Source organism: Halichoeres trimaculatus, unplaced genomic scaffold (assembly GCF_033239565.1).
Source record: "Halichoeres trimaculatus isolate MK-OKI-2021-1 unplaced genomic scaffold, fHalTri1.1 fHalTri1_scaffold_3, whole genome shotgun sequence".
In the NCBI taxonomy this organism is placed as follows: Eukaryota; Metazoa; Chordata; class Actinopteri; order Labriformes; family Labridae; genus Halichoeres; species Halichoeres trimaculatus.
Window position 1 is genome coordinate 8,468,915 of NW_027437181.1, and position 25,393 is coordinate 8,494,307.

General features: G+C 41.9%; 1 protein-coding gene and 7 non-coding genes across 9 annotated transcripts in view; 3 read left to right on the forward strand and 5 right to left on the reverse strand.

The window, feature by feature from the left end:
• LOC141787532 (nuclear receptor ROR-alpha A-like) overlaps positions 1–25,393 on the forward strand; it is a 94,751-nt gene that overhangs the window by 42,866 nt on the left and 26,492 nt on the right. Inside the window, exon 2 of one of the 2 annotated variants that reach the window (XM_074666011.1) lies at positions 15,831–15,863. In XM_074666011.1, coding sequence (XP_074522112.1) covers positions 15,831–15,863 — 33 coding nt within the window. Of the gene's footprint in view, positions 1–15,830; positions 15,864–23,696; positions 23,825–25,393 lie in introns of those variants that run through there. The other variant, XM_074666012.1, reaches the window with a different exon arrangement.
• On the reverse strand, positions 659–731 carry trnav-uac (transfer RNA valine (anticodon UAC)). Its single transcript has one exon. It is a non-coding gene; the product is annotated as a tRNA-Val (tRNA).
• On the reverse strand, positions 1,948–2,020 carry trnav-uac (transfer RNA valine (anticodon UAC)). The gene has a single exon. It is a non-coding gene; the product is annotated as a tRNA-Val (tRNA).
• On the reverse strand, positions 2,484–2,556 carry trnav-uac (transfer RNA valine (anticodon UAC)). Its single transcript has one exon. It is a non-coding gene; the product is annotated as a tRNA-Val (tRNA).
• trnav-uac (transfer RNA valine (anticodon UAC)) lies at positions 4,304–4,376 on the forward strand. Its single transcript has one exon. It is a non-coding gene; the product is annotated as a tRNA-Val (tRNA).
• Positions 5,210–5,282, reverse strand: trnav-uac (transfer RNA valine (anticodon UAC)). The gene has a single exon. It is a non-coding gene; the product is annotated as a tRNA-Val (tRNA).
• On the reverse strand, positions 5,991–6,063 carry trnav-uac (transfer RNA valine (anticodon UAC)). The gene has a single exon. It is a non-coding gene; the product is annotated as a tRNA-Val (tRNA).
• Positions 7,888–7,960, forward strand: trnav-uac (transfer RNA valine (anticodon UAC)). The gene has a single exon. It is a non-coding gene; the product is annotated as a tRNA-Val (tRNA).

Consider the following 25,393-nt stretch of genomic DNA (forward strand, 5'->3'; position numbering starts at 1 on the left):
AAGGTGGTCATCCGAAAAAGAGAGTGGGTCGGTGCGGTCCCCGAAAACTCTCGCACGCTGGAGTGCTCCTCGGACAATGCGAGCTCCGATGTCCACGGGATCCTCTAAGAACGGACAAGCCATTTTTTGGTGAGGGCTCATTGGTCAGTGGGTGGGGTTTTTATAGTCAGCGAGTTCAATCTGGAACCTAACCTGCCCCGGAGCAGGTTAGCCGTTCAGCGTATGTTGCCATGGAGACTCGCCTCGCCGAGGAGTGATCCCATGTCGTAGAACAGGAAATCTGGACCCTATCCTCAAAGCTACCTCACTAGGCAGTAATCCAGCTTCGTAGAACAAGGCCCTGGCATAGTCTTCAAGATCATTTGCCTACAAGCTCAGAGACGCTCCTGTCATTTTCATCATTTGAGATTTGAGTGCCTTGCAAATACAACATTGTGCACCATGCAATGTAGTGAGCATGAAGAACAGCCAACCATCATTCCACTTTTACTTCACTGATCTGTTCTTGAAACTAGAGAGACTGCTTAAAACAAAACCGAAATCATGCAACAATTTCAGGAGTGCACAGGATGTAAAGGTGTCCAATAACACCTTGAGTTATTGTTAGTATTTGTTCCAGAAATGGCCTTAACCTTGTAGTCAAAATGTATCACAGTTATGGTTCCACTGGGGATTGAACCCAGGACCTTCTGCGTGTAAAGCAGACGTGATGACCACTACACCATGGAACCTCTGTGGTTGTGAAAATCATGACTTTATTAGATTCTGCATTGTTATTTTTGCTACTACATATTTTTTCAAACCTTGGTGCGATATTATGGTGGTTCATACCCTCCATGGGTGTCTGTATGGACTTCATGCACAATGGTACGTGTATTAATGCCTTCCCTTTGTCCTCCTGTACTTTATTGGAACAAGTTTAAGAATCCACTACATTTAAAGGTCCTGGAAAAATGGGAGTCAGAAGATTACTGTTTCTGTCACAGACTCAAACTTGTAGAAATACATCATAATTATGATTTAACTTGGGATTGAACCCAAGACCTTCTGCAGGTAAAGCAGATGTGATGACTGCCCCACTTCATTCGGTTTTTATTAAAATGACAAGCACTTTGTCGTGTTTTCTTTGACTAAAACTGGGTCCCCATATTACTGACCCATACTGTACCACTCTCAGTTACTCTACTGTTGGGATGCCAGACATACCTATCTGACCCCTATCTGGAGGTGGAGCTAGCAACACTTCAGTCCATTAATTGATCAAAAGAATCATCACTTCCCGTGTGACAATGGTAATAAAGAAACAAAGCTTGACACTTCTAACAAAGAGTCACCTGCCAGTCATAAAGAGGACAAATTGCTGGATGCCTTCCATCATTGCGCTTTGTTTACTGTGTCACATTTTACTTCTTTGTTGGATTTATTAGCGGAGTACACTGTATCACACTGCTATGGTGTCACGCTATTACGTAGCTGACGCAGCTATTGGCATCTGGCTTACACGCGTCCTATCAAGAAAAGCGCAGTTGGTTGTGGAAACGCAAATAGGATCAGGCATTACCAATCCAACCCTTACCAAACTATACTGGGTTGAAACAGGGCTTATGAAAGCCATGACTGAGAAATTCTCAACATTTTTTTCAGTCTGCATCAATAGATCATTGCAATCTGGATGCAATGATCCAGCGCCCTTATCAGTGCCTTGCTTTTAGTGCCGGATGCCTTGCGAATACATCACATCTTTGATAGAAGTCAAGATGAAGGCCAACCAACCGACCATCAGTCCACCTCTGCTGCACTGATCTAAAATGTAAGGGGACTGCACTGTGAAGATCCTGCTTTCAATTCAAGGTGACATGTTTGAGAAGGTTGCAAGACAGATTAGGATTGCTGTGTTTTTTGTTTTCATAGTGATCACATCCACCTTGTAGAAATACATTATAGTCATGGTTCCACTGGGGATTGAACCCAGGATCTTCTGCGTGTAAAGCAGACGTGATGACCACTACACTATGAAACCCCTGTGATACTGTGTGATTTACCATATCTTCTTCGTTTACCTCATCCTGTATTCATGGATTGTTTTATTTTGGACACAAAATAGGAACAACCCAAGCCGCATTATTTTAATGTCGTGTGCAATTGTAGCTGGCTGAGCACGTGAGCAGAGCTTAGCACGTGAACTGCTGGCAGAGTCCTGAGACTCAGGTCCAGACTGTTTTTGGTGGTCCAGCAGACATAAAGCTCCTTTTCTGACACTGTTTTTGCTTGTAGCTTTGTTAACAGTAGGGAAACAAAAGTAAAGCGAAGACTGATATCTTGATTCTACATCAAGTAATAGTGGAAGAGACAAACTGTGAAGCCGTCAAACTGTCTTTGGTACTAAGGGTTCATGTATGAGCACCGAGATAACCCAAACCACCGGATTGGTTCTCTGTGTTCATAAGAATCTGCACAACTTCGAGAAATAAAGACAGCTTGTATGGTTTCACTGGGGATTGAACCCAGGACCTTCTGCGTGTAAAGCAGACATGATGACTACTACACCATGAAACCACTGTTAAGGTCTCTATTGGATAATATTAGATAATAAAATGTTAACAGCCACCAAAAAAGTGAAAGTGTTGTCTAATGGAAAGCTAACTCAACAACTGATCAAGAGAAAGGTTCATTTTAGGGTCAAAACGTCTCTGATATTCCTGATGGGCGGTAGCGTAGAACATCAAGCAGCATAAAACAAGAAAATGTTTCCTTTAATGTCACATGAAGCAGTAAAACCTTCACACCAACACAGCCCTGTGCTGCTGCACATACTGTATATTCTCCTCCATGTGCTGAGCTTTCTGCTCATGTCTGTGAAAGCAGCTTTGAAAAGAGCATCCATCGGGTCCATATGGGGACCCTGAGGGAAAGAGGGGTATAGAGAGTGTGTGTGTGCGTGTGTGTGCATGTGTCTGTGTGTGTGAGAGAGGGATTGAAGGAGGGCTCACAGAAGGCTGAGCAGCATGATTGTGTCTCAATATGGAGTCCAACTGGTGCACCAAGAGGCTCTAAGGACTGATTTAATACATCCAGTAATGGGTAGCATGGGAGGGGGGTCGTATGATCTGTAGCTTCCTCCTCTGGGCCTCAAACCTGTGTTGCTGCTAACAGTCAACCTGTGATGAAATCTTGTATCACCATGAACAAACTCATGTGGATTGATCCTCTGCTGAAAATAACCCCTAACAGCCACTTTCCTCCTGTTGATGATGGTTTTATGAAGAGTCTTCTTCTTCTTCTGCAGCAGCTAGCTTTATTTTCTGTCAGAGCTGGGACTTTCAGCGACCACAGACACCTTCACGGTGATAGGCGACAGCTGACAGGTCGGTTGGCGCTGCTGGTGCTTTCCCAGCTCACATACCTGCGCTGAACACAGTGTGTGTGCATGTGTGTGCATGTGTGTGTGTGAGTGTGTGTTTGAGGAGCAGCTTCGGTTGCAGTCGGTTGTGTTTGGCTGCTGGTGATAAGGTGCTGCTCTTTCATGTGGCAGAAAACGTTACTGTGGTTAGACAGGAAACAACTACTAAGAGCTGTGCATATGTGTGTGTTTACAAGCTCTGTCATAGGATGTGTGTGTACCTTATTGTTCATGCCTTCAGCCACAGTGTGATTGGCGTAAATGTGTGTTATTTCTGCCATAGAAAATTCATTCTGACTAAGACTTTGGGGAATTTTTTATCAATGCAGCGACTGATGTTTTGTTTGTTTTCCAAGTTTGGCTGCGAGATACTGCTCCTTAACGGACAGATGGATTTTTGGAGGAATCAGGCTTGTTTAGTACCTGTTTAAAACGCACAATGACATTTTAGCTGAATTTTAAGTTTGAAGCTTCTCAGATTGACTGATTTAACTTCAAACATACACAGGCAAATGTAGTTTACATCTGTCAGAAGATCGAATCAAAGTTTTGTTGTCATACTCAAAAAAAAAAAAAAAACAAAACACAAAAACAGAATATTAAAATCATCTTCACTGTTTTTTATGTATTTACTTCTACATGGATTTGGACATTATGTCATAGAAACACCAGTTAAAATGGGTTTCGCCATCATGCCACAGCTCAACATTAAAGCTGGATCTTTCTTCTGGTTCTGGACCATGGTTCCACAGCGGGTTAAGCCTAAAGTGAATGTAGAGTAGATGTGATGACCACTGCACTATGAACCCCCCAAATAACCATGCAAAACTAACAAGTAATGGGTTCAATTGCAATAACTTGTGGATGCAGGATGAAAAATGTGGTGAATTTTGCATCATTATAGGTTTCATAGTGTAGTGGTCATCACGTCTGCTTTACACGCAGAAGGTCCTGGGTTCAATCCCCAGTGGAACCAGCTTCTTGCCTTTTAAGTTGAGACATGTCTGATTAATACAAACTGCAGTTTCCATAGACCTTTCGCAATCAGAATTTTTCTGATTCCTGATCAGAATTTTTCTGATTCCTGATCAGAATGAAAGTGCTTTATGTAATCAATTTCCAGAGGTTGTGCAATTTGCAATCAAACTCAGCGCTCTAGATAACCCATCTCAGAGGTTTACGTATACCAGGGTGGCATGACAATGAGCAACCCAAATAACTTTGATGAATGACGACAAAGATGGCCTGGCCTCACTCAACTGTTGGGCTGTGAACCAAGAAATATCTTAATGAGTTTAGTACGTTTGGTGCTTATGCTTAGTGACACCCTGTTCTTATTGGTCCAAGGATGTCTGAGGCCCACTGGATGGGTTCAATAAGGGCCCTGTCCACATGTATCCGAAAACCACATCATCCACATGAAACCACAGTTTAACCGTACTAAAAACAATGTTTTCTGAAAACTTCAGTCAAGGTGAAAATTTTAGCAAACTCCAGTTGTATGATTTCATGTATACACTCCGGGACAAAGAGTTTTTGCTTCTCAAACGTCACAGCTGAATGATAGGGCTTTAAAAAACACTGCCAAGCTTTGCATGCTTTAATCTGCACTTATCAGGTTTTCCCGGTTAAGGGTGGAGGAAAGTATTTTCAGAGACGATGGAGGGGGATATTATGTTTTGAAAGTACCTGACTATGTGTATACTAGGCCTTGGAGTGGGCTATTACTTGTTCCTTCACTTGCAGTACACAAGGTGGATGCATTTATTGGAGTTATCGTTTCCCCTTATGGCATAAAGGACAGCTGTTTGGTTTCACTGGGGTTTGAACCCAGGACCTTCTGCGTGTAAAGCAGACGTGATGACCACTACACTATGAAACCTCTGTGAGGTAAAAAATTAAATGTTCAAATCTGAATGAAATTTTAGCTTGCTTCATCAACTTCAGGAAAACAAATTTTATACAACCTCAGAATTGCAAGAGTTACCTAGCCCAAGAAATGTGATTGGCTCCACTGAGGATTGAACCCAGGACCTTCTTCATGTACAGCAGACTTGATGACCACCACACCATGAAGTTCTGCAGTCAAATTTTGCAGTTTGCAATACCCATCTCTAGATTGAATAATTTCAGTGAATGACAGCAGCAATGGTCAAGCCTCGCTCCATTGTCAGGCTGTGAACCAAGAAGGTTTAGAGTTTTGTATGTTTCATGCTTAACAACACCCTTTTCTTATTTGTCCAAGGATATATATCTGAGGCCCACTGGACAGGTGCACTTAATGTGCAACAAGTTCTAAAAGTTCCTCATGCTGTAGAATAGCTACACCTGAGGCATGAGGAGCTTTGTAAAAGAAATACTGTGATAATTCCATTGGAAATTGAACCCAATACCTGTTTGTACAGCAAATGTGATGACCACTACACTACAGGACCCAGATTTGATCAAATTCCCCTGATTTATATTCAAGAAATAAAGGGACTGAACCATCAAAACCCTGCTGCAAGTTCAGGGGTGCAAGGTACCTGGAATTGTCAGGGCATCAATATCACAGGAATTTGCTCAATCCTGTTGAATTATAGTATAACTATGGTTCCACTGGGGGTTGAACCCAGGACCTTCTGCGTGTAAAGCAGACGTGATGACCACTACACTATGGAACCTCTTATGGTGTGTGTGACCAGCTGCCTCCATGCCAAAATAAAATGATGTCGACTTTCAAAGAACCTAAACTCCAAAGGAGCACTCAATGCTGCTGTTTTGGCCACAGACAGTAAAAATACCCCACCCCCACCCCCCCAGAGCCAAAACTAAATAAAACCTTCCTCCCACATGTGCAGTGTAAGTTATTTTTGCTTCTTGATGATTCTGTGTACAAAACCCTGGAAGTCTCAAATATGTGCTGGATCTGGAAAGATGTTTTTCTTTGACAGTTTAATCTCTTAAACATCTTCAATGTGAAGTCTTCAGAAGATGTTTCTGTCTCAGCAGCTGCAGCGTTGTTGACTTCCTCATGTCGTTTTAAAACAAGTCACAAAAAGTTCACTCACACTTCAGTCTAATCCTTAAATCTCATTTTATCTGCACCATCTTTAATCCTCCGTTCATTTGATGCTGAAGGCGACTGAAGTCAGCCAGAGAAAGGACGGCTTTCCTTTTGTTTCCGGCTCCCTGATGTGCGGCGATGAAATGACTTTGGCGGCTGCGGCTAATGCTCTATAATTGGTACGAGGAGCTACTTGCTCTGAACAATTATAGGAAACAGGAGCTTTAATCTCTGTTGAGACTGTGAGGGAGAAAGATCCGCTCCATCTTTGGTGTCAGCCTGCTGTGCTTTCTATCTCTCTCAGCTTTAAAACAGTTTTCAGACACACAAGGCAGCAGGCGGTGGTTTCTGATAGCTGTACCTGCTGCAGCCTGGAGGTCTTTCTGTGAAGCATCATTCAGCAGATTGTATTTACACATTTTTGTAATTTAACCAAAAGATTTTAAAGTGATCCAGTGACTCAATCCAGTCTGCTGATACCTCCCAATTGGTGTTTATTGAATATTGCAAAAAAATCCATTCATCCACTTTCTTCCACTTAGACCAGCAGTTACAAGTTGCCCAGGATTTTCCTGCTATTAATATTTCTTAGCTCTTCCTGGGGATCTTGTGGTGTTTCCAGGCCAGGATCCTCCCAAAATCCTTCCAGTGGAGCCCGAATCTCAAGACCTCCTTCTAAGTGGGCCCGCCAAGAAAACCTCTAAAGGAAGGCGTCCTGAAGGCATCTTGGTCAAAAGCCTTCATGACTTCTTTAGATGCAAAGGAGCAACTGGTACCAGGGTACTGTGTATCAGGGCCCTAAATTAGCTTTTTTGATCACAAGCCAATGTGGCTGGAAAGTGTCAGAAGTTACCAGCCAATCAGAACTTTCCTCTAGCCAAACTTCTTCCATGCAAAAAAAGACAGATTATCTCCAGAACAGATCATTCTAGTGACAAAAGCTTGGAATTAATCTTACACAAGTACAGGCACAGGCTAAAGGCTAAAACATGGCTAAAGGCTAAAATACAGGTTGAGCTTTTTGTGATAATGTTCATTCCAACCCACATGCAGCAGTTATTCTGAGTCTATCAATAAAATGAAGAGTGAGGTTACGTAAGCTCTGCTTGGTGAGGTTGGAGCTGGTAGATGGGCGCTGGTAGGACATAACCAGGATTCACTAACATATCACGGTACAGACACGTCTCAGAGCACTGGGCTCTGAGGAACACGAAACAGTAGAGATGTGAAAAAGTATTGAGACAGCAATATATAGCAATACTTTGACCTCTGATACAATATTGATATTTGGCAGCTGTCATTTTTAACCTTGTATAATTTATGAATGAACTAATTTTCTTCTAAAAACAAACTTTATGCAACCTCAGAATTCCAAGAGTTACCATTTCAGAGTTGCATTGGTGAAAATTAAATTTGAACATTTAATTTTTCATCTCACAGAGGTTTTATAGTGTAGTGGTCATCACATCTGCTTTACACGCAGAAGGTCCTGGGTTCAATCCCCAGTGAAACCAGCTAATTGTCCTTTAGCACAAGGGGAAAAGGTCAAACCAATAAATGTATCCCCCTTGTGTACTGCAAGTAAAGGAACAAGTATGAGCCGACTCCAAGGCTTAGTATACACACAGCTAGGTACTATCAAAACCAAATATCCCCCCCTTCATTCATCTCTGAAAAAACTTTCCTCCACCCAGAACCAGGAAAATCTGCTGATAAGTGCAGCTTAAAGCATGCCAAGCTCATACTTGGCAGTGTTTTTTAAAACCCCTATCATTCAGCTGTGATATTTGAGAAGCAAAAACTCTTTGTCCCAGAGTGTATACATGAAATCATGAAACTGGAGTTTGCTAAATCTTTACCTTGACTGGAGTTTTCAGAAAACATTGTTTTTTTTGTAACAAAAAAATGCGGTCAAGTGTGGATGATGTAGTTTCCCAGATACTTGGATACCTGTGGAAATGGCCTTATTGAACCGATCCAGTGGGCCTCAGACATCATTGAACCATAGACTGTATATAGATTGGACAGTGTGGCCCCGTCATTTACCATTGTACAGTTTTGAAGCCAAAATATCCCCTTCACAGACGCAGCCATTGGCAGAAATTGCAGCCAGAGTCTGCGCAGTAGTGAGGATGAGGGATTCTGGGAGAATCTGAGTGGAGCTGGGTGACAAAAATGATATTTATTTATTGTTTCTTTCGAGAGTCTAATCACTTCTTGACTCTGCCTCCCGATATATTTTACAATCCCCGAAAAAAAGACCCGAGAACGGCAGCTGTCAATCATCATTAAACGTTACGTAAAGCCTTCTTTTTAACCTCCTATAACAAATGAAAACGAAACTTTAAGAAAAAAGAAGACTTGAACACAAGGCAGCCAAATAATATCTTCAAATCACCACAACAATTGGATGTAAGAAACACTTCTATGAGGTGTATTATTTTTTTAAAGTTTGCCCATCTGGAATGACTGGAAAAGCTGGCTGCAGACAGTCACCAGGGGGAGCAGTTTTTGTGCCGACCTCACTTTGAGCTGAACAAGATGACGTCCATTTTTTCAGTCTATTGTTGTCACCTTTTAAACTACAAGTGAATACAATACCTTTGCATTCATCAAAACGTTGTCTTGAAAAAAGAAAAGGAATTAATACGAAGATCTGCTCTCCAAAACAAATGCACTCCAGAGCTCATGGGAAACAGAGTCTTCATCCCTGAAAAACACTATCTCTACCGGATAGTCCTCACAGCCTCTTTGACATGAATGACAAGACAAGAAAAGAGGGTGAATATAATTTACATGCAAAAGTTGAAGCATTGCACAGATCATGGTGGAGGAGCAGCTGTGAGCCGTGTGCCTCCCTCACCTCTGAAACATGTTAGGAAGTGGAGGCGCTGTGTGGTTGAAGAGGAAACCTTCTGAAGTGATCTGAAAAAAAAAAAAAAACAGAAAAAAATGAAATCAAAAGCTTTTTGAAAATGAAAATAAAAAAATGTGCAGTGGGAGTTGAATGAAGTGACAATGTCATAAGAATGATCCAAAAAGCTTTTCATCATTGGAGGAAAATTTCTTGTCAAGGTGAAAAGCTCTGATTCCTCTACAAGTGCAGCGAGGTTATGAGGTTTTCTGGTCTCTTATATTAAGTTCTGGTGTGAATGACTTTAATTTTTTAACATAATTTAGAAGCTTATTTGGAAAAAGCTAAGACATTCAAAATAAAATCTGACTCCATCAACTGCAAATCAAAAATTCTAGCCCAGGCCTCAAACTCCAGGTTTCGATCAACAGACTCCACTCGTGTTTCAAAGGGTTTAAGGACTGACGGCTCTCCTCAAACTGAAGCTGTGGCCTGATTTTGTTTTCCGAAAACATCTCGATCCTGTTCAGGTTTGAAACGTACCTAAAACATCAGCTGCAAAAGTAACTGAGACACATAACAAAAGCAGACAGTTGACTGAAAAATGCATGAGCAGGGAGTGTGTGTGCGTGTGAGTGAAGCTCTGCTGGGAACAGAACCAAAGACAGGAGCAGATAAAACACAGTGTTTGTCATAAAGCTTTTCACTACAGTAGAATTAAGCTGGAAATATTTGAGCTCAGCTGGAGACGGTTTGTCGAGCTGTCTCTTCACCCCGGGGAGCTCCTCCTCCTCCTCGATCCTCCAGGCTCTGCTCGCCTTGAACAAATGTTCCTCCTCTCCATCCATCAGAGCCCTGAGGGATGCGCTCACCATGTTGACTGCTTCGTCTTGTTAACGCCGTCTCTCTCTGTCGCAGGGTCCAGCCTGGTCGAACCCTGCAGGAGGGCAGAGCTCTGTCCCTCATGTGTTTCCTCACGTTGCTGCCTTCTGCTCCGCTCTGCTGATGAATTATAGAGCGAGCAGGAAGACAGAGGACTCAGAATTGAGTGCATGCTCAATGTTTGATTAGATTAAGAATGCAACTGAGAGACAGAAAAAAAAATCCTTCAGGAAACACAAAAGAAGACTAGGGCAGCGTTCAGACTAAGATGGTGATGTTCAAGTCTTTGCAAGGATTCAAACCTGTGCACAGCGACACAAAGCAGAATGAATAACATTACATGGTGTGCTCTGTTGGGGTTCTTTGCCCTTCCATGTTTAAACGTAGAAAACAAAAGCCTGCTGAAGAGCACAACTATGCTCTCTTTCATGCCTTCATGAAAAGATAAGGCAGGAAGAGCAGCAGCAAAGTTTCCCCACGCTGAAAGATGGATATAAAGTCCCAATACTGGATGTTCAGACTGAGTGTGTGCAGATTTTGAAACCTCTACATATTCATATTTTGTTGAAATCACTGAATCTGTCCGTAAGATGATCAAAACACTCAATTTAAAAAAAAAAGATGCAAAAGAGCTTGATGAGACTTTCCTGAAATGATAAAACCACCTTATAAGGATCTCCTTACTCATAAGTTCTGCCCATAGCTCCATCTGTTGACTGGTCTCCAGCAGCAGTAGTGTGCACATTAGGGGGAAGGGCAGTCAACTTCAACCCCCCAATTGTTGAAAAAAACAAATGCTTGAGTCAATACACACCAAAGTTGAGTCATAACTTTGGTGCCCTCTTGGGAACCACACTGCAAAAAAAACAAAATAAAAAAAAAATGCAATCTTATCAAGTGTTTTTGTATTGCTTTCAGTAGGAAATGTCTTTTAAGACTTAATATGAGTCACATTCACCTGATCAGTCCAGAAAAAATGTCTTATTTCAAGTTATTTAAGGACAAAAATGAGGTCTGAATTGCTTGTAACAAGTAAAAAAAATCTGCCAATGGAAGAAGAGAAAAGCTTCTAGTATTAGACATTATTCTAGTTTTAAGCAAATTTTTGAGCAATGTTCTATTGGCAGATTTTTTTTTACTCGTTACAAGCAATTCAGACTTCATTTTTGTATTTAAATAACCTTAAACAAGACATTTTTTGGACGGACCAGTTGAATGTGGCTCATATTGAGTATAACAAAACAATTTTTACTTAAAATAAGACAAAAACAATTGATTAATTTTTATTTATTTTTTTGCAGTGCAAAACACATGCATAAGTGCAGTCTTGAAGCAAATCACACTCGTGACCTCTTGAGAGCCAAAACGCACACTTTAGTATCCATTAGTAAGCTAAAACTCTTTTAAGTGCCCCCTAGAGCAAAATACATGTGCTGAAGTGCCCTCTTGAAGGCCAAGACCCCGGCTAAAGCGCCCCCTTGAGTCAAACGCAAGCTATAGTGCCCTCTTGGGAGCCAAAATGTGCGCTAAAGTTTCTGATAGGGAGCCAAAATTCACTGCTTAGTGCTCTAGTGGGAGCCAAAACATGCACTGAAGCGCCCTCTTTGGCAAAAAATTATTAGTTTAAGTGTCCTCTGAGACAATTTGCAATGTATGTGCCTTTGTTTTCTTTTGCCTCTGCCCTTCAAAAGTCTATGCATGCCACTGTCTAAACAGACCGGCCATTAAGAGGGACAGGGTCCATGATTCAGACAAATGGTGTTTTGAAATAGAAGGGAAAATCAGAGATTTTTTTAACTGTTATCATGTAAGGATACTAACAGTGCGCAGAGTGACAGAATAAAGACAAAAGAAAAAAAACACAATACCACCTCTTTAAACTGCTCCAGAGTGCTAACGTGAAAACATTTGTTTTTTGTTTCATTTTTAGACATAATTCCAGTCACTTGTGTTTTTTTTTCCAAAGTCCAGTAATAAAAGACCCATGTCCTTCCCTCAGCTTCACTTTAAAACCATCAGTTTAATCGGTTTGCTTGTGCTAAGCTGTAGAACACTCAAACATGTGCAGACTGGTAATGTCCCACATCGTGCATAAACTCTGTCTCCACAGACAGACCAGCAGTCAGAGTCGTCTCCTCTCTTCACTGAAGCTCTGAATATTTCAGCACAGTGAGCTGCAGGTTCTGGGTCAGTGTGTCAGTGTGTGATCTGCTGTGACAGACTGCACGAAACCCAAAGAGGGGCAGGGAGGAGACAGACGAAGCCAGCAAGGGGAGCAGCTGATGATACCAATATCACAGACAGATCTGTGAGACAAGAGTCTACAGCTTCACAAAGCTAATGCAGACACTGATCTTCTTAGTGCTGCTAAAAGTTTCTTATAAAGCCATCCAAAGCTCATGGAAGAGCAGAGTAAGGTTGTCTATGAGTTAAGCACCTTAGCTTAAGCAGACTCGAAATGACCAGAAGCTGCAAAACGTGAAAAATCAAATTTCCTCTCAGGTGTTTGGAGTCGTAGTTTCACAGATTTCTGGAAAGGAACTATCATACCTCTCTGTTTCAGTGACAGCAGACGTGATGCTCTCACTCTGACGTCCATGTTTGATTTTCTTCCATTTCAACCAACAATCTGTACTATCGTGTGTGTGTTTGTGTTTCCTCCTGCAGCCCTGAGTTGAAAAGGGCAGAGCTAATGAATATTCTAATCTGGCCTAGATTCTGTGATAAAGTTGTAGGTGCTTGATGACTTCGCCCTATTAGCACGTCCTGAAATATGAAGTGTGTGTTTGTGTGTTTGTGTTTGTGTGCAGCGGGATTTATTCTGGGGGCAGTCAAAGGTCGCTGCAGATAAACGACGTCACTAACTAACCTCGCCAACGCGGAGTGAGGCGTTTTCTGCTGATGCTGGTTTCTGCAGCTGCGTGGTATCGGGTCGCTTTTCCAGGTCAGCGTCTGATGATCAATGAATTCAACCTGATCGTTAGTTTCTACCTTCTCTCTCTGTGTCCTCTCCTTCTGGAGGATGGATGCTTACGTGCAGCCCGCTCAGGTTTTCTCAGTAACACCACAGAGCACTCGGTGTTTGCTCTACCAGGAAAGAGATGAGATCAGTAGCGTGCAGAGGTGTTTGTGTGAGGGTTATCTGACAGCAGGAACTCGATACAGGTTCAGAGATGACTGTTAACTGAATGCCAGAGATACCTCAGCTGCTGTTAGAAGGCCTTAGATACAAGTCAATGATACATTCAGGCTATAAACTCACGTCCGATGTCTTACATGAGAAGGTACCTGCACGGTTTTGTTCCATTTGTCAATTTGACCTGGATACAAAAACATGCAAACAGGTATGAGTTATTGTCTGGGGCCCTCAGGGGACGCTTGTCATGTGCCTCCAGGCAGTAAAAGAAAAGGAGGTGACTCTAAAAAGGTTACACTGATCCATCACGGTCATTTTTCCCCCTCTGAAGTGTCTACTTTTGCTTAATGTGTGGGACTCATACTTCCTCAGTGTTTTTCACTCACACTGGACTCAGCTGGAGGTTAACTGAGGATTTAAACGTGAACCTGGACGAGCAACTGAAGTCTGGTTTTGCTGGACTTCAGTAAAAAATGACAGAGAGATCAGAAATGAGACTGAAAAGGGAATACAAGTCAAGCTACTCATCTCACAGAAGAGGGCCGAGACCGCTTCCCTGTGGAACACCAGCATCTGACATACTTTAATCCTAAAGACGTGTTTCACCCAAGCAGTCCGGTTTAGATCAGTACGGTTTGGTACGGGTTGGCTCAGTTAAGCCTGGTCCTGTTTGTGGCCAGCCAACTGTGCCCCCTCGTGGTAGGTGGCATGTGAGCTGGATGCCAAAAGCTGTATTTTTTAACCTCTTAAGACTCGAACTTGTGTCTGGTGTGCAACTTTTAATCCTCCTTGCAATTAGGGATAAGTAAGATCTTATAAGTATAATAACTAAACTTGGTCTTTGTACAGGAAGTTTGAATATTTGTGTTATAAGTTCTTTGTTTGTTGCTTATTGGTGTTATGGTACTTAATGGGTGGATTAATGGATGGATAGATAGATGGATGGAAATGGATGGACGATGTGGGCAGTGTCTCCAAATGTGGCCAATTTGGTCAAATTAAAAAAAAAAAAAAAAGTATAGTGGGTCTAAGAGGCAGAAATGTAATGTCCACATATGTGGACGCTGAGTTAAATAAGAAGAGCTGTATGTATGGTTTGTCCAGCTTGTATGATTTTAATTGATGCTGTGTATTGTTATTATTGTGTTGAAGTATATGTTTTGTGCTGGGACCCCCTTGAAAACGAGATGCTACATCTCAAAGCACTATCCATAAAACTGAAATTGAAACTGAAATAAACAGTGTGACACCAAAGCAGCATGACACAGTGTACCCCACAAATAAATCCAACAAAGAAGGAAAACACAACACAGTAAACAAAAAGCATCTATGGAAAACATCCAGCAATTTATTTTCTTTGAGATTTCCTTGTAGCGCTTTGTTACAAAGCGCAATCAAGCTCGTTTCAGAGAAGTCTGTGTGCCAGGAGAAGAATTACAGCCGCTGTTGTGCGATGACTGATGATTCTTTTGACCAATCATCGGTCTGCAGTGCTGCTCCACCTCCCATCTGGACCACTATGGAAGGGTCCCAGAAAGTTGGATGGCTCATCTTGGTTATTTGGGAATCTGTCCCAGGATCAGGTGCAGTGAAAACAAACGGAACCACTTGGTTGAAACACGTTTACCAGAAACCAAACACTGAACCAAACACTTTGATCCAACAAAACTAAAATAGCATCACATACTTCATCATAGGTGTCCATCGGGAGGTGATCCACCGAGTTGACAGGCAGTGGGGCACGGTCATGATCCCAGTTCCTGAACCCCCTTCCCTTCCCTCTGATTGGCCCTTCCTCTGGAGGCCTGTAGGGGGCAGGGCTATGGGCAGACCTTGGTGTTAAATCATTTTAGCAAGTAATGGTGCAGATCTGGTGCTATTTTTTAGAACCTAGTGCTTTGATCAGTTTACAGACAGATTCAGGAATTTCTACAACATGAATACGTAAAGGTTTAAAAATCTGCACACGCTCTGTCTGAACATTCAGCACCGAAACTTTAAATCCACGTTTGAAATATGGGAAAGTATGATACCCCCTCTTTAAGCTCATCAAGAAGTGAATCTAAACTCTGGTAAATACTGTGTTTTCATTCTGTGAGCACAGATCAAGCGATGAGGTGAGATCAGAGGTGTGTGAATCTGTTTGTTGGCAGACTGGAGGAAGTGTGTGCACTTTTGAACCCCACACGTCTGTTTCTCAAGCTTCAGATGAGTTCCCCTCTGGTCTAAAAATGATAAAGGTCTGAAGATTAAGTTTATCCAAATGCCTCCAGTTTAAGATGCAGGTCTTTGGTCGTTTGTTGCAGGGCAAAGACAAGTGTTTCAGGTCGAGGTCTTCTTGACCTCTCAACCTCCAGTAATGAAGAGAACAGCTTCTAATGTTTTTATCCTCTCTGCACGGTCAGATAGTGATCTGAAGTATTCATCCTGCAAGTGCTACAACACAGAATACAGTTTTTCTTCTTGATCTGCAGCTGAAAGTTACATTTATACCTTTATTTCTGTGTTACAGGTTTGTCAGCAGCTGTGAAGAAGACACACTCCTGTAAGTTGACTTTTTGTTTTATCTTTTTGTTTCTGTTTTAAGTGCATGACATGATATTCAGGGCATACAACCCTGTCTATCTCTTCAAACAGCCCAAAATCTGAGTATAAAATGACTATAAATGTAGGAAGTGTTGAAAAAAGTTCCTTGATCAAATGTAGGTGTGTGTTTTTTGTTTTAATGAATTGAATTGGATTGAATTCAAAATCCTAAATGTCCTCCAAAGGGCAATTTGGTTTGCAACGGAAGTTAAAAAACACATTCTTACAACCCTGACAAGCACAGTAATAGCAAATAAAGAGAGATGGCACACACAATACACAAATGTGCAGAGTCTGCACAATTTCACTGGTGAATCACTTGAAACAGGCTTGACCGCTGGGACAAATGATTTTAAGTACTTGTTCGAATTGGCCTTGCAAATAAAAGTATACCTTCTCCCAAATCGGAGAAGCTGAAACTGAATGAAGAGGATAGGGAGGGTTTGCCAGCATGGCCTTTGCCCTATGGGTGGCTTTAGCTTTAATAAAGCAATCTCTGATCTGCCTCTGTGCATATGGCATCTGAGTTAGATTCATAGGACAGTTTGACATCCAAGATGGTGCCTTAATATTTGTAAATATTCGTACTGCCTGACTATTTCTACAGCTTTACCGTGAACAAAGGTTTGAGCTGCTATGAGTGGGTTCTTATGAAAATCAATAATCAAGTCTTTCGTTTTTGACACATTAAGTTGTCGATAAGAATCATCACATCATCTTACAAAATGTCAAGGACAAGACCATGTCCATCCTCATGATCCTGTAGGAGGCTTACAAGCACAGAATCATCTGCAAATCTGATGATGAACCTCTTGATCATGCTCTTAGGGCGTGGTCACACTGGCAATTCAAACCATGCTGTACTCAAGCACAATTGAGCCGCGAAGCGCCATTTCCTCACTGGAGAGTACAGCTAGCGGTGACACTACTTCAATATGAACCAGACTTAAGGCACATTCATGGCTCGCCTACGTCATGATGAAGCGTCTGTTTACATGGAGCGCAATCTCATCAGAGTCAGCACAATGAGAGACAGAGATCACGACTAAATTGACTTATTTTTAGCCAGCTTAGTCCAACATGGCCCTCTAACACCCAGCTGTTGTGTGAATTGATTGTCAAGAGAAGTGTTCACAGTGGTCATACATCATGGATCACCCCTCATGTCCACATTCTTGTGCATGTGCATGAAGTGAACCGTGCTGAAGCCCACCTCTCTGAAGTGTGCCAAAACAGGGAAGTGAATCCTGTCTAGAACGGCACACGTGCGGTCACCTTGGCCAAACGAACCAGACTTTAGTGCTTAAGCGTGCTTAAGAAAAGTTTTGTTGCGTTTCAGCCTCGCGTTTACACAGAAACATTTTAGCCGACCTAAATCACAAACTTTTGAAAATGGCCTCCAGAATGGATTTTTTCTGAAACGCTGCCGCCACCTAACCTTGCAGAGCAGATGGACCTGCCTGATTCAGTTTCTGAAATCCTGCAGATCCATCTTGTCAGGCTCCAATGACCAACGATTTCACTCGGCTAAATTCTAACCAGCCCAATCAGGGAAGAGAGGCGGGAGCTGTGGGAGCAGCGTAAGTGACGAGAAGACGTGACATCGGCAGACTTTCGTACTTGTCAGCGTTCCTTTGTTTCTTCAGTTAACTTTACAAAAACGGCAGCAGTCATCTAACGCCATTATCACAGCTGTTTCTCATGTTCCTGTCATACCCTGGCTTGATGCGGATTGATATGTGGTGAGTGTGTCAATCAGAACAGTCGTCCAATCACCAGCTGCTGATTTTTTTTGAAGGTCCCGCCTCTGAAAACAAATCTGAAGAGCCGCTGCCCAGATGGACTAGTGAAATATTTCTGTGGCGGATATATGAAACTGTCTGTATGGCGTGTCAGGTTAGCCGCCACCATTGCCGTGTAAACAGTAAGCCTGCGTTTTCAGTGGAAACGCTGACGTTGCACTCCGCTTCATGCAAGCGCATACAACAGTACAACAGTACAGTTGCTACAATCATCACAAACTACCATGTTGTGCTTGTGTTACCCAATCTGCTGAATGTCTTTCAACAAAATGTGCATCTGTTGCTTCACTTCTGCGCTTAGCATTCACCAACACACCAGATGACCGGCCCAACTCTACTTCGGTGAAGAAAGCTGCTACTGGACAGGGCAGTTATAGCGCCAACTACAGGCATGACAAGCTTACTGCAGCATTTTTAGTCCCTCAGCGTTTGTGTGTAAACGCAGATTTTTTTCACTGTGTCTAAATAATTCAGGATGAAATGCTGTCGTGTAAACAGGGCCTAAAGCATGAACAATAGAGGTGACAGAATACACCCCTGAGGCGAGCCTGTTGAGCACAGCAGAGTCTCAGACAGAGATCCATTGATATGAGTTCCCTGTGGTCTTATTGTCATAAAATCAAGTATCCAGCATATTTTTCCAAAATCAATGCTGGGTATTTTTAAGAGCCCGTGAGCAAGAACATGAAGCTGCAAGCAGTTCAAAGCGGATGAAAAATCTGAGGCGAGCCTGTGTTTTCTACCCTCAAGGTGCCCGATGACAGAATTCAACAATGTGGCCACAGCATCCTCCACCCTTTTTCTAGGTTGATAAGCGAACTGGAGTGGATCAATTACTGATTGTACCCTTGCCACAGGGAAAGTAGAGGATTCTTTAGTAAATTATCTTTAATTTGAGGCTGATGTTTGATTTTTGATATTCCTTCTTCAAACAAAAATTCCTTTTCCAGCCTTAAATTTTGAACGGATTATCTTACTGGTCAGCAAGTATTTTATTTTCAGTTTTTCTGTTTACTTAATGAATTATTCACCACAGCCCTCGCCAATTTCCACCACAAATAAGGATAGTTCAGACAGGGTCAACGTCAGACAAAATTCAAGGGGGGAGCATCAAAACAACAGCAGGGGGGCACAAAGTCTTGCTCATGACTGGATTTATTCTGTATAGCTATGTCTATCTTTGCCATTAAAACACAAATCAAGAATTAATCAACACATTGTCCAAAGTTCAAACTAACGCCCACAAGAAGACACTAAACCACAGCTGAAAGTCAGGCATCTCTCTCTTCTCTCCCTCCGGTGTGCACACCACTATGCGCTCTAGCGCAGCGCACCAATATTAAAGCGATTAAACACAAAACGTTAACATGAACAATGAAACCCAAACAGTAACAGAACTTTAAAGATAGCTGTACCTCTAAAACAGCTGGAGGCGGCGAGTGTTGCTGTCCTTCCACTCCGTTGTACATTTGCGGGTTAAGTCTCTTTCAAAGAAAAGCTGAACCAGCTGGGCCTTTCTCCTGTGGAGCATTGCACGTCTGTTATCGGAGAAGATGTTTCTCAGTGTGAAGAATGAATTCTCACTGGAGGCTCCGAATGTAAAGGCATGTTTTAGAGCAGTCAGCACGCTCTGCATTGCAGCCAGATATGTGGATATTTCGATAGAACGTACTGGATTGTCCAGTTTTCTTCATTTTGCGCTCTTTTCTGCCGACTGAAAAACCTCTAACCATTCACCAGTCTCTCATTGAAATAAGCGCAAACAGCTAACAACGCTTATTTCTACTGAGGGTAACACAATGTGATGACATCAAATCAAATCAGTCGGTCAGGGGTCACATCTGGACCAATCAGCACCTCCCCTAACTAGACGATCTATCAACATTATTTTCTCCTTTTGTTTTTATTCCCTTTGGCATACACATTTTGGGAACCATTTTTCGTAAATATTACAAGAAACATGTATTCAAGGACTTTAATATCATTATTGTATTTTTCCCGGGGCTCCCCCTTGTGAACTGGGGGGGCACAGTGAATCTACTGGGGGGGCACAGCCCGCGAATGCCTCCCCTTGACGCCGACACCGAGTTCAGACATTCATGTGTAACACATTATTCCGAAAAACCAAAATGTACACAACCCTATCAGCCATGAATCTGCCAGAAACATCCTGGTAACAGCTGTTTTTAGGATACCTTCTGTAGATCTGTCGGAAAAGCAGCCTTTGTTGGATTTAAATACTTTCTCTGAAGTTTTAAACCAGTTTCTTTTTTGTGCTTTGTGGAGCACTAAAAGTTCATTTTCCACATTAGAATAAAGAGAAAAGGCAGAATGTTACGGTGAAACATGTAAGACTTGCAGGATAAATGGGAGTAAATGTGTGACGGGGGACTGCTGCCAGAGCGGCGTCTCTCTCATTAGACTTGATAAGGATGGATAATGAATGTGAGATCCTCCTGCAGCCGACTGAGCGTGGGATGATCGGAGGGAGAAGCTCCGATCCTTCAGGCAGCAGCTCGTAACGTGCTGCCGCTGTGAGTCTATCGACAGGCTGAGATGAGGAGAGGCGGACGAGCGTTTCCAAAGCGTACATCGTCTCCCTGTTCTGCTAATTTGTGGGAAGAATGAAGCTCCTGCTGCTCCTCGGTTTGCTCTCTCTGCTGGCAGAAGCTGCTCCCGCCTGCAGCCCTCTCGTCTGAGATTTACTTTACCGGCTGTTTTCACACAGCTCACTGATTCTGGGAGATGTTTTTACGCCGCAGAGAGGGATGTTTGGTGAAGTGGCTTGTTCCCTTTCAGAGCTGAGTTATCACTTTTCGGGTTCACAGAGGAGACTCTCCTGATCCAGATGAATCCACACTCCCCTTACATTCAATTGAACCTCAAATGTGCAGAAGCGAATCTGGAAGCCACGATGTAACATTTACGTTATGTTGCGTGGGTCTTTCCCTGTTTGCACTGGTTGCGTGATACAAACATCACCTCCACCCATTTGCTGGCTGTGAATTCTCACTGATATTTCCTGTTGCATTCTCACATCGGCTCACTCGAGGTGTTGCAGAAATTTTACTTGGAAGTGGCAGAAAATAAGTCTGGGTAACACCAGGTGAGGCCGCCTACCTCAAAGCTTTAGGGTAGTTTTCAGGAGTTTGTTCACTTACTGATATAACAATCAGCTTCTAGTAGCTTCAAGTCAGACTTTAAAGCTAAGCTTAAGCTAAAGTCAGAGTTTGAGGCTGGAGTTTGAAGCTTAACTTAAAGAAAGTTCAAAGGTCAAGTTTTAAGTTAATGCCAGAATTTCAAGCTTTAGCTTTAGCCTTGGAGTATCAAGCTAATGTGCAAGTTTTTAGCTAAAGTTTATAGCTACATCTTTCAAAGTCTAAAGCTGGAAATGGGATTTTGCAGTGAACAAACCTGGCATATTATAGAAATGAAAGAATAGTGACAGAGTTCACCCAAAAGGCCCCACACATAGCAAACTGTTAGGGTGAAAGCATTCAATGTGTTTCATATTCAAAGCTTGTAAAAAAAAAAAAAAAAGCTGCAACATTTTTTAAGGGATTTGTAGATGATTTTAACTGTTTTATGCCCAAAGTGAGGGGTGTGAAGGCTCTGGACAAACAAAAAAAAAAAATCACAATTGGTTGTCAGACAAGGCTGCAAAACACTGGTACAAAACTGCTTCATAACTCATGTGTATAATTGAGTACTCAAAGGTTGGTTGTGTATCTTTGGGTAGTTTCTAACTAGCTAGTACGGCGATACCTGGGCTCCAGTGACCGGAAAAGGTTTTCATTAAACTTATGAGATAGTTCCACCTTCTTACTTAGCTCCTTGTATCTTTGAAAGAAAGGTGAAGACAAACACGCACAAACACTTTATCCGTCCCTCACCGCTGAAATACACCAGATGCGTGCACAGTGCATCTCTGTCACAGGAAACGTTCAAGTCAATGTATCAACCTATACTGGATCCGTTCTGTTGTAGTATGTCTGCGTGGCTGTTCCGTCATGTCGCAGGTAATACTCAGCCATTCTATTTTTGATGGACGTGAAGCCGTGACCCATACATTCAGCATAGGGAAGATTGAGCGGGACAGGAAGTCATGCCTGAAAACTACCTTAAAACACTCAGTGTCAAAATCCTAAACTGTATAAAACGTGGGCGTAGTCTCCCCAAAGTCCGCGGTCTGTTTCTTACACAGAAGATGAAGCGCATCAGCTATTGTGGCCATATTAGTAGTGGCAAGGGCTTTTGGTACAGCTACAGGGCACCTGACGGGCACGTGACCCTGAACTGTGCCTCTGATTGGGGAGTTCACAATCTTAATATCCTCTGAACTGCCGAGTTCGAAAAAAATTCACCCCCCCCCATACAGTGTGTACCGATTGTAAAATTGGTGATTCAGACAGGAGACGTTTTTTGAACCAGGCTGTAAATAGGTTAATTTCTGCTTTGAAAATGGCTTTTTTTGGCTTGGTGCAAATGTGACTTCTGGTACTTCTGGAGCCAGCCTCAAGCTGACACTCGAGAAACAGCACATTTTAGCACTTCTGCAGTGTCACATATTCTTAGACCGGAGGTTGCTGCTTGGTCAAAATCAGTTCGTATTTAGCTTGATTACAATGAAAAATGGACATAATGAGTGGAGCCAGTCCAGGAGTCAACAGGTTTGAGGTTTTACAGCTAACATGTATGGAGAGAGACTTATCAGTGGAGTGGGAGACAAACTTCTTGGTCCTGCGACTCCAGCTGTCTGTCAGTCATGCAGCTTGTCGGACTGTAAGTTGACAAATGCAGTCAAGACAGACAGAGTCGCGTTGCAGATGTATCTGGTGTATTTCAGGCATCAACCCGCACCTCATCAGAGGTTCTCCCTGTTGATTGGCTATCCTTGCACAAATGATTTCTGAGGATTGAATTTTTTAATTCCTGCATACACATGTTATGGGCCAATTGGATCTCAATTCTCATCACGTCCTTATGTCAGCTTTAAAGTGGAGGTATAAAGCTTCTATTGAGTCATTATTCTGCCCCTCTGGTGTCCCCTCTAGTATCTATAATTCTCAAGCCCCTCTTCTCACGCTCAGGCTATACAGGTGTTAAAACCAGGTGTAAACACAGCTTTTGACTTTCAACCACTGAAACTTTGTGGGCTCAGATTTGACTCATAACTGCTTCAGCTTTGGCCTCAAAGTTCAAGTGAGATCTTTTGGTTTGTCATTTTCTGCCCCCCTCAGACGTCAGCGTTGTTTATCTTTAGATTGAAGGATGAACGGACCGATGTGATTGGTGAACAGATTTCTGCTGAAGTTGCCTGTCTCTGTGGTTTCACATCTAATCTTCCTTTTTGGTTGTTTTCTCTTGTTTGTGTTTTTCTCTCTTCTTCTCAGTATTCAACCTCTTCACTTCCTCTTCTTCTGTGTACTCTGCTTTTATAAACCACAGCAACACTGAGGAGGTTCTAACACGCAGTGGAAAACCAAGACTTTGTTTAGTTTAAATTACAGCACAAGAAATGCATGGATTGAAATATGAATAAATAAATAAATAAATAAATAAATAAATAAATAAATAAATAAATAAATAAAATACAAAAAACTTTTGCCATATACTAAGTTTGATATAATGGCGGAAATGCTTCCTTTGATAGGGATTTATTTAAATAAATAATAAATAAAAAAGATTACAAGGATAATAAGGTGAAAAAATCTAGTTTTCCTTTTTTATAATATATTGGAAAAAATTGAAATTATTTTTTAAATAACCCACAACCCTCAACCTTCTCTCAGTTTTATCATCATGACACATTTTCTTACACATTGACACACACATGCAATCCCTCTCCGCTCTGTCTCCTCCCCTCTCCTCTCATTGGCTGATAGCCGCGTCAGTCAGAGGGAAAGGGCGGGGCAATTTAGTGACGCCACTGTCACATGGATTCTCATGAGGTGCAAAGAGCAGCGGAGGCTGTCAGAGCAGGGAGAGCGCTGCTGCTGTTCAGACACACAAACGCACGCACTCTCACACTCTCACACACTCAGAGAGGATTCTGGCGTTTCTGTACCCTCTTTAATCTGGATTATAAATATGTATTTCGTGATTTCAGCCATGAAAGGTAAGAAATTCAATCTGTGCTTGCGACTCTTTTGGTACGTCTCAATATACAGACTGGTTCTTGCATACTTGCATTTATTTTAATTTAACCGCAGTTTGTAACATTTTTGTCAGAGTTACAGATTTTATTTTATTTTTTCTTTTATCAAAGATGTTTTATCCAAGAAGATGCTTCACTCTGTCGCATTTTTCCCTGCAGCTTAAAGTTTCTCTTAATGTTTTTTCCCCCTCTGCTTTGTGTTTTATCAGACAACTCTTTGGCTTTTTAGATTGTTTTGAGCAAGCAAAGTAATGCATGTAATCAAATTGACACAACTATTATTTTTTTCTCTCTCTATCATATCCAAGTCATACTATTTTAGAGCAAATTTATCCTCCTAACTCTGATTTTTTTAAGCACATGGGGACTACTACTTCTGAGATTTATATATCAAGACAAAACTTGATGTTATTAGCATTTATTGATATTTAGCAAACCCTAACATTGTTTAACTGAGCTCCACCTTTACCTGGAGTAGCAAGCATGACTCAATAACCCTGTAATAAATCATTCCACATTGTCAGCAGTACTTTTGGGGTCATTTAATGTACATTTTCCATGCTATGTTTTTGTGTGGATCTTGAATACATAAAAGAGTAAATAAGAAGCATGCTGCTTGTACTGATCTTTACAAGTCAAATGAGGAATTTCTAGTTTGTGGTGATTTTAGCGCCCTCTGTGGATAAAGCAGTAAATCGCATATTGTTCCTGATTTTTCCAGGATTTTTTTTTTTTTTTTTTTTTGTAAAATTTAAGAATATCTTCTAAAATCTCATCCTGCTTTCTTCTTAAAGTTCCTTTTGCATCTTTGCTGTGTGTTTCTGTAGTGTTATCGTCATAGTTTTATATACCCCAGGCCTGTAAGAGTGTTAGAAATCATCAGCTTTGTGGTCAATGGCACCTGATTGTTCTCGGCCTCGATCATAAACATTTAAAATGTCCTCGCTGGAGCTTTAGAGTACAATCACTTCCTGTGTGTTGTTGTGTGAGTGTTTGTCTGTTCGTGTTGTGTTTACACTGGTGTCTGCAGAAACACACACTGTGTAACACTGTAGAGGAGTGTGATATGAAAGCCATTGGAGCCACGCAGAGGCGTGTGTTTTCGTCAGTGTGAGGGGGACTGTGAGGATGTGGTTTCAGATGAGTCCATGATGAGAGTAGTGTGACATTCTGAGTCAATAACAGCATGAGGGATGAGAGCGTATGTGGTGAAGATAAAACCCTGCAAACACACACACACACACACACACACACACACACACACACACACACACACACACACACACTTGTTTCATCATTGCAGACTGATGACATAAAACCTCACCTGTCACTCAGGTGTCTACCAGATGATAAGTGGTCATTTTTCTGCAGTGTTACATGATGCCTAAACATCAGCAAACTCTGCTTCTGACCAAGGAACATGTTCTCCATTAGGGGGCAATATGGAGAAAATGGGTCTCCATGTTTTAAAAGCAGGATCAGGAATGTTTTCAGATTCAGACTGTTTTGACCTGCAAAAATAACAGAAGG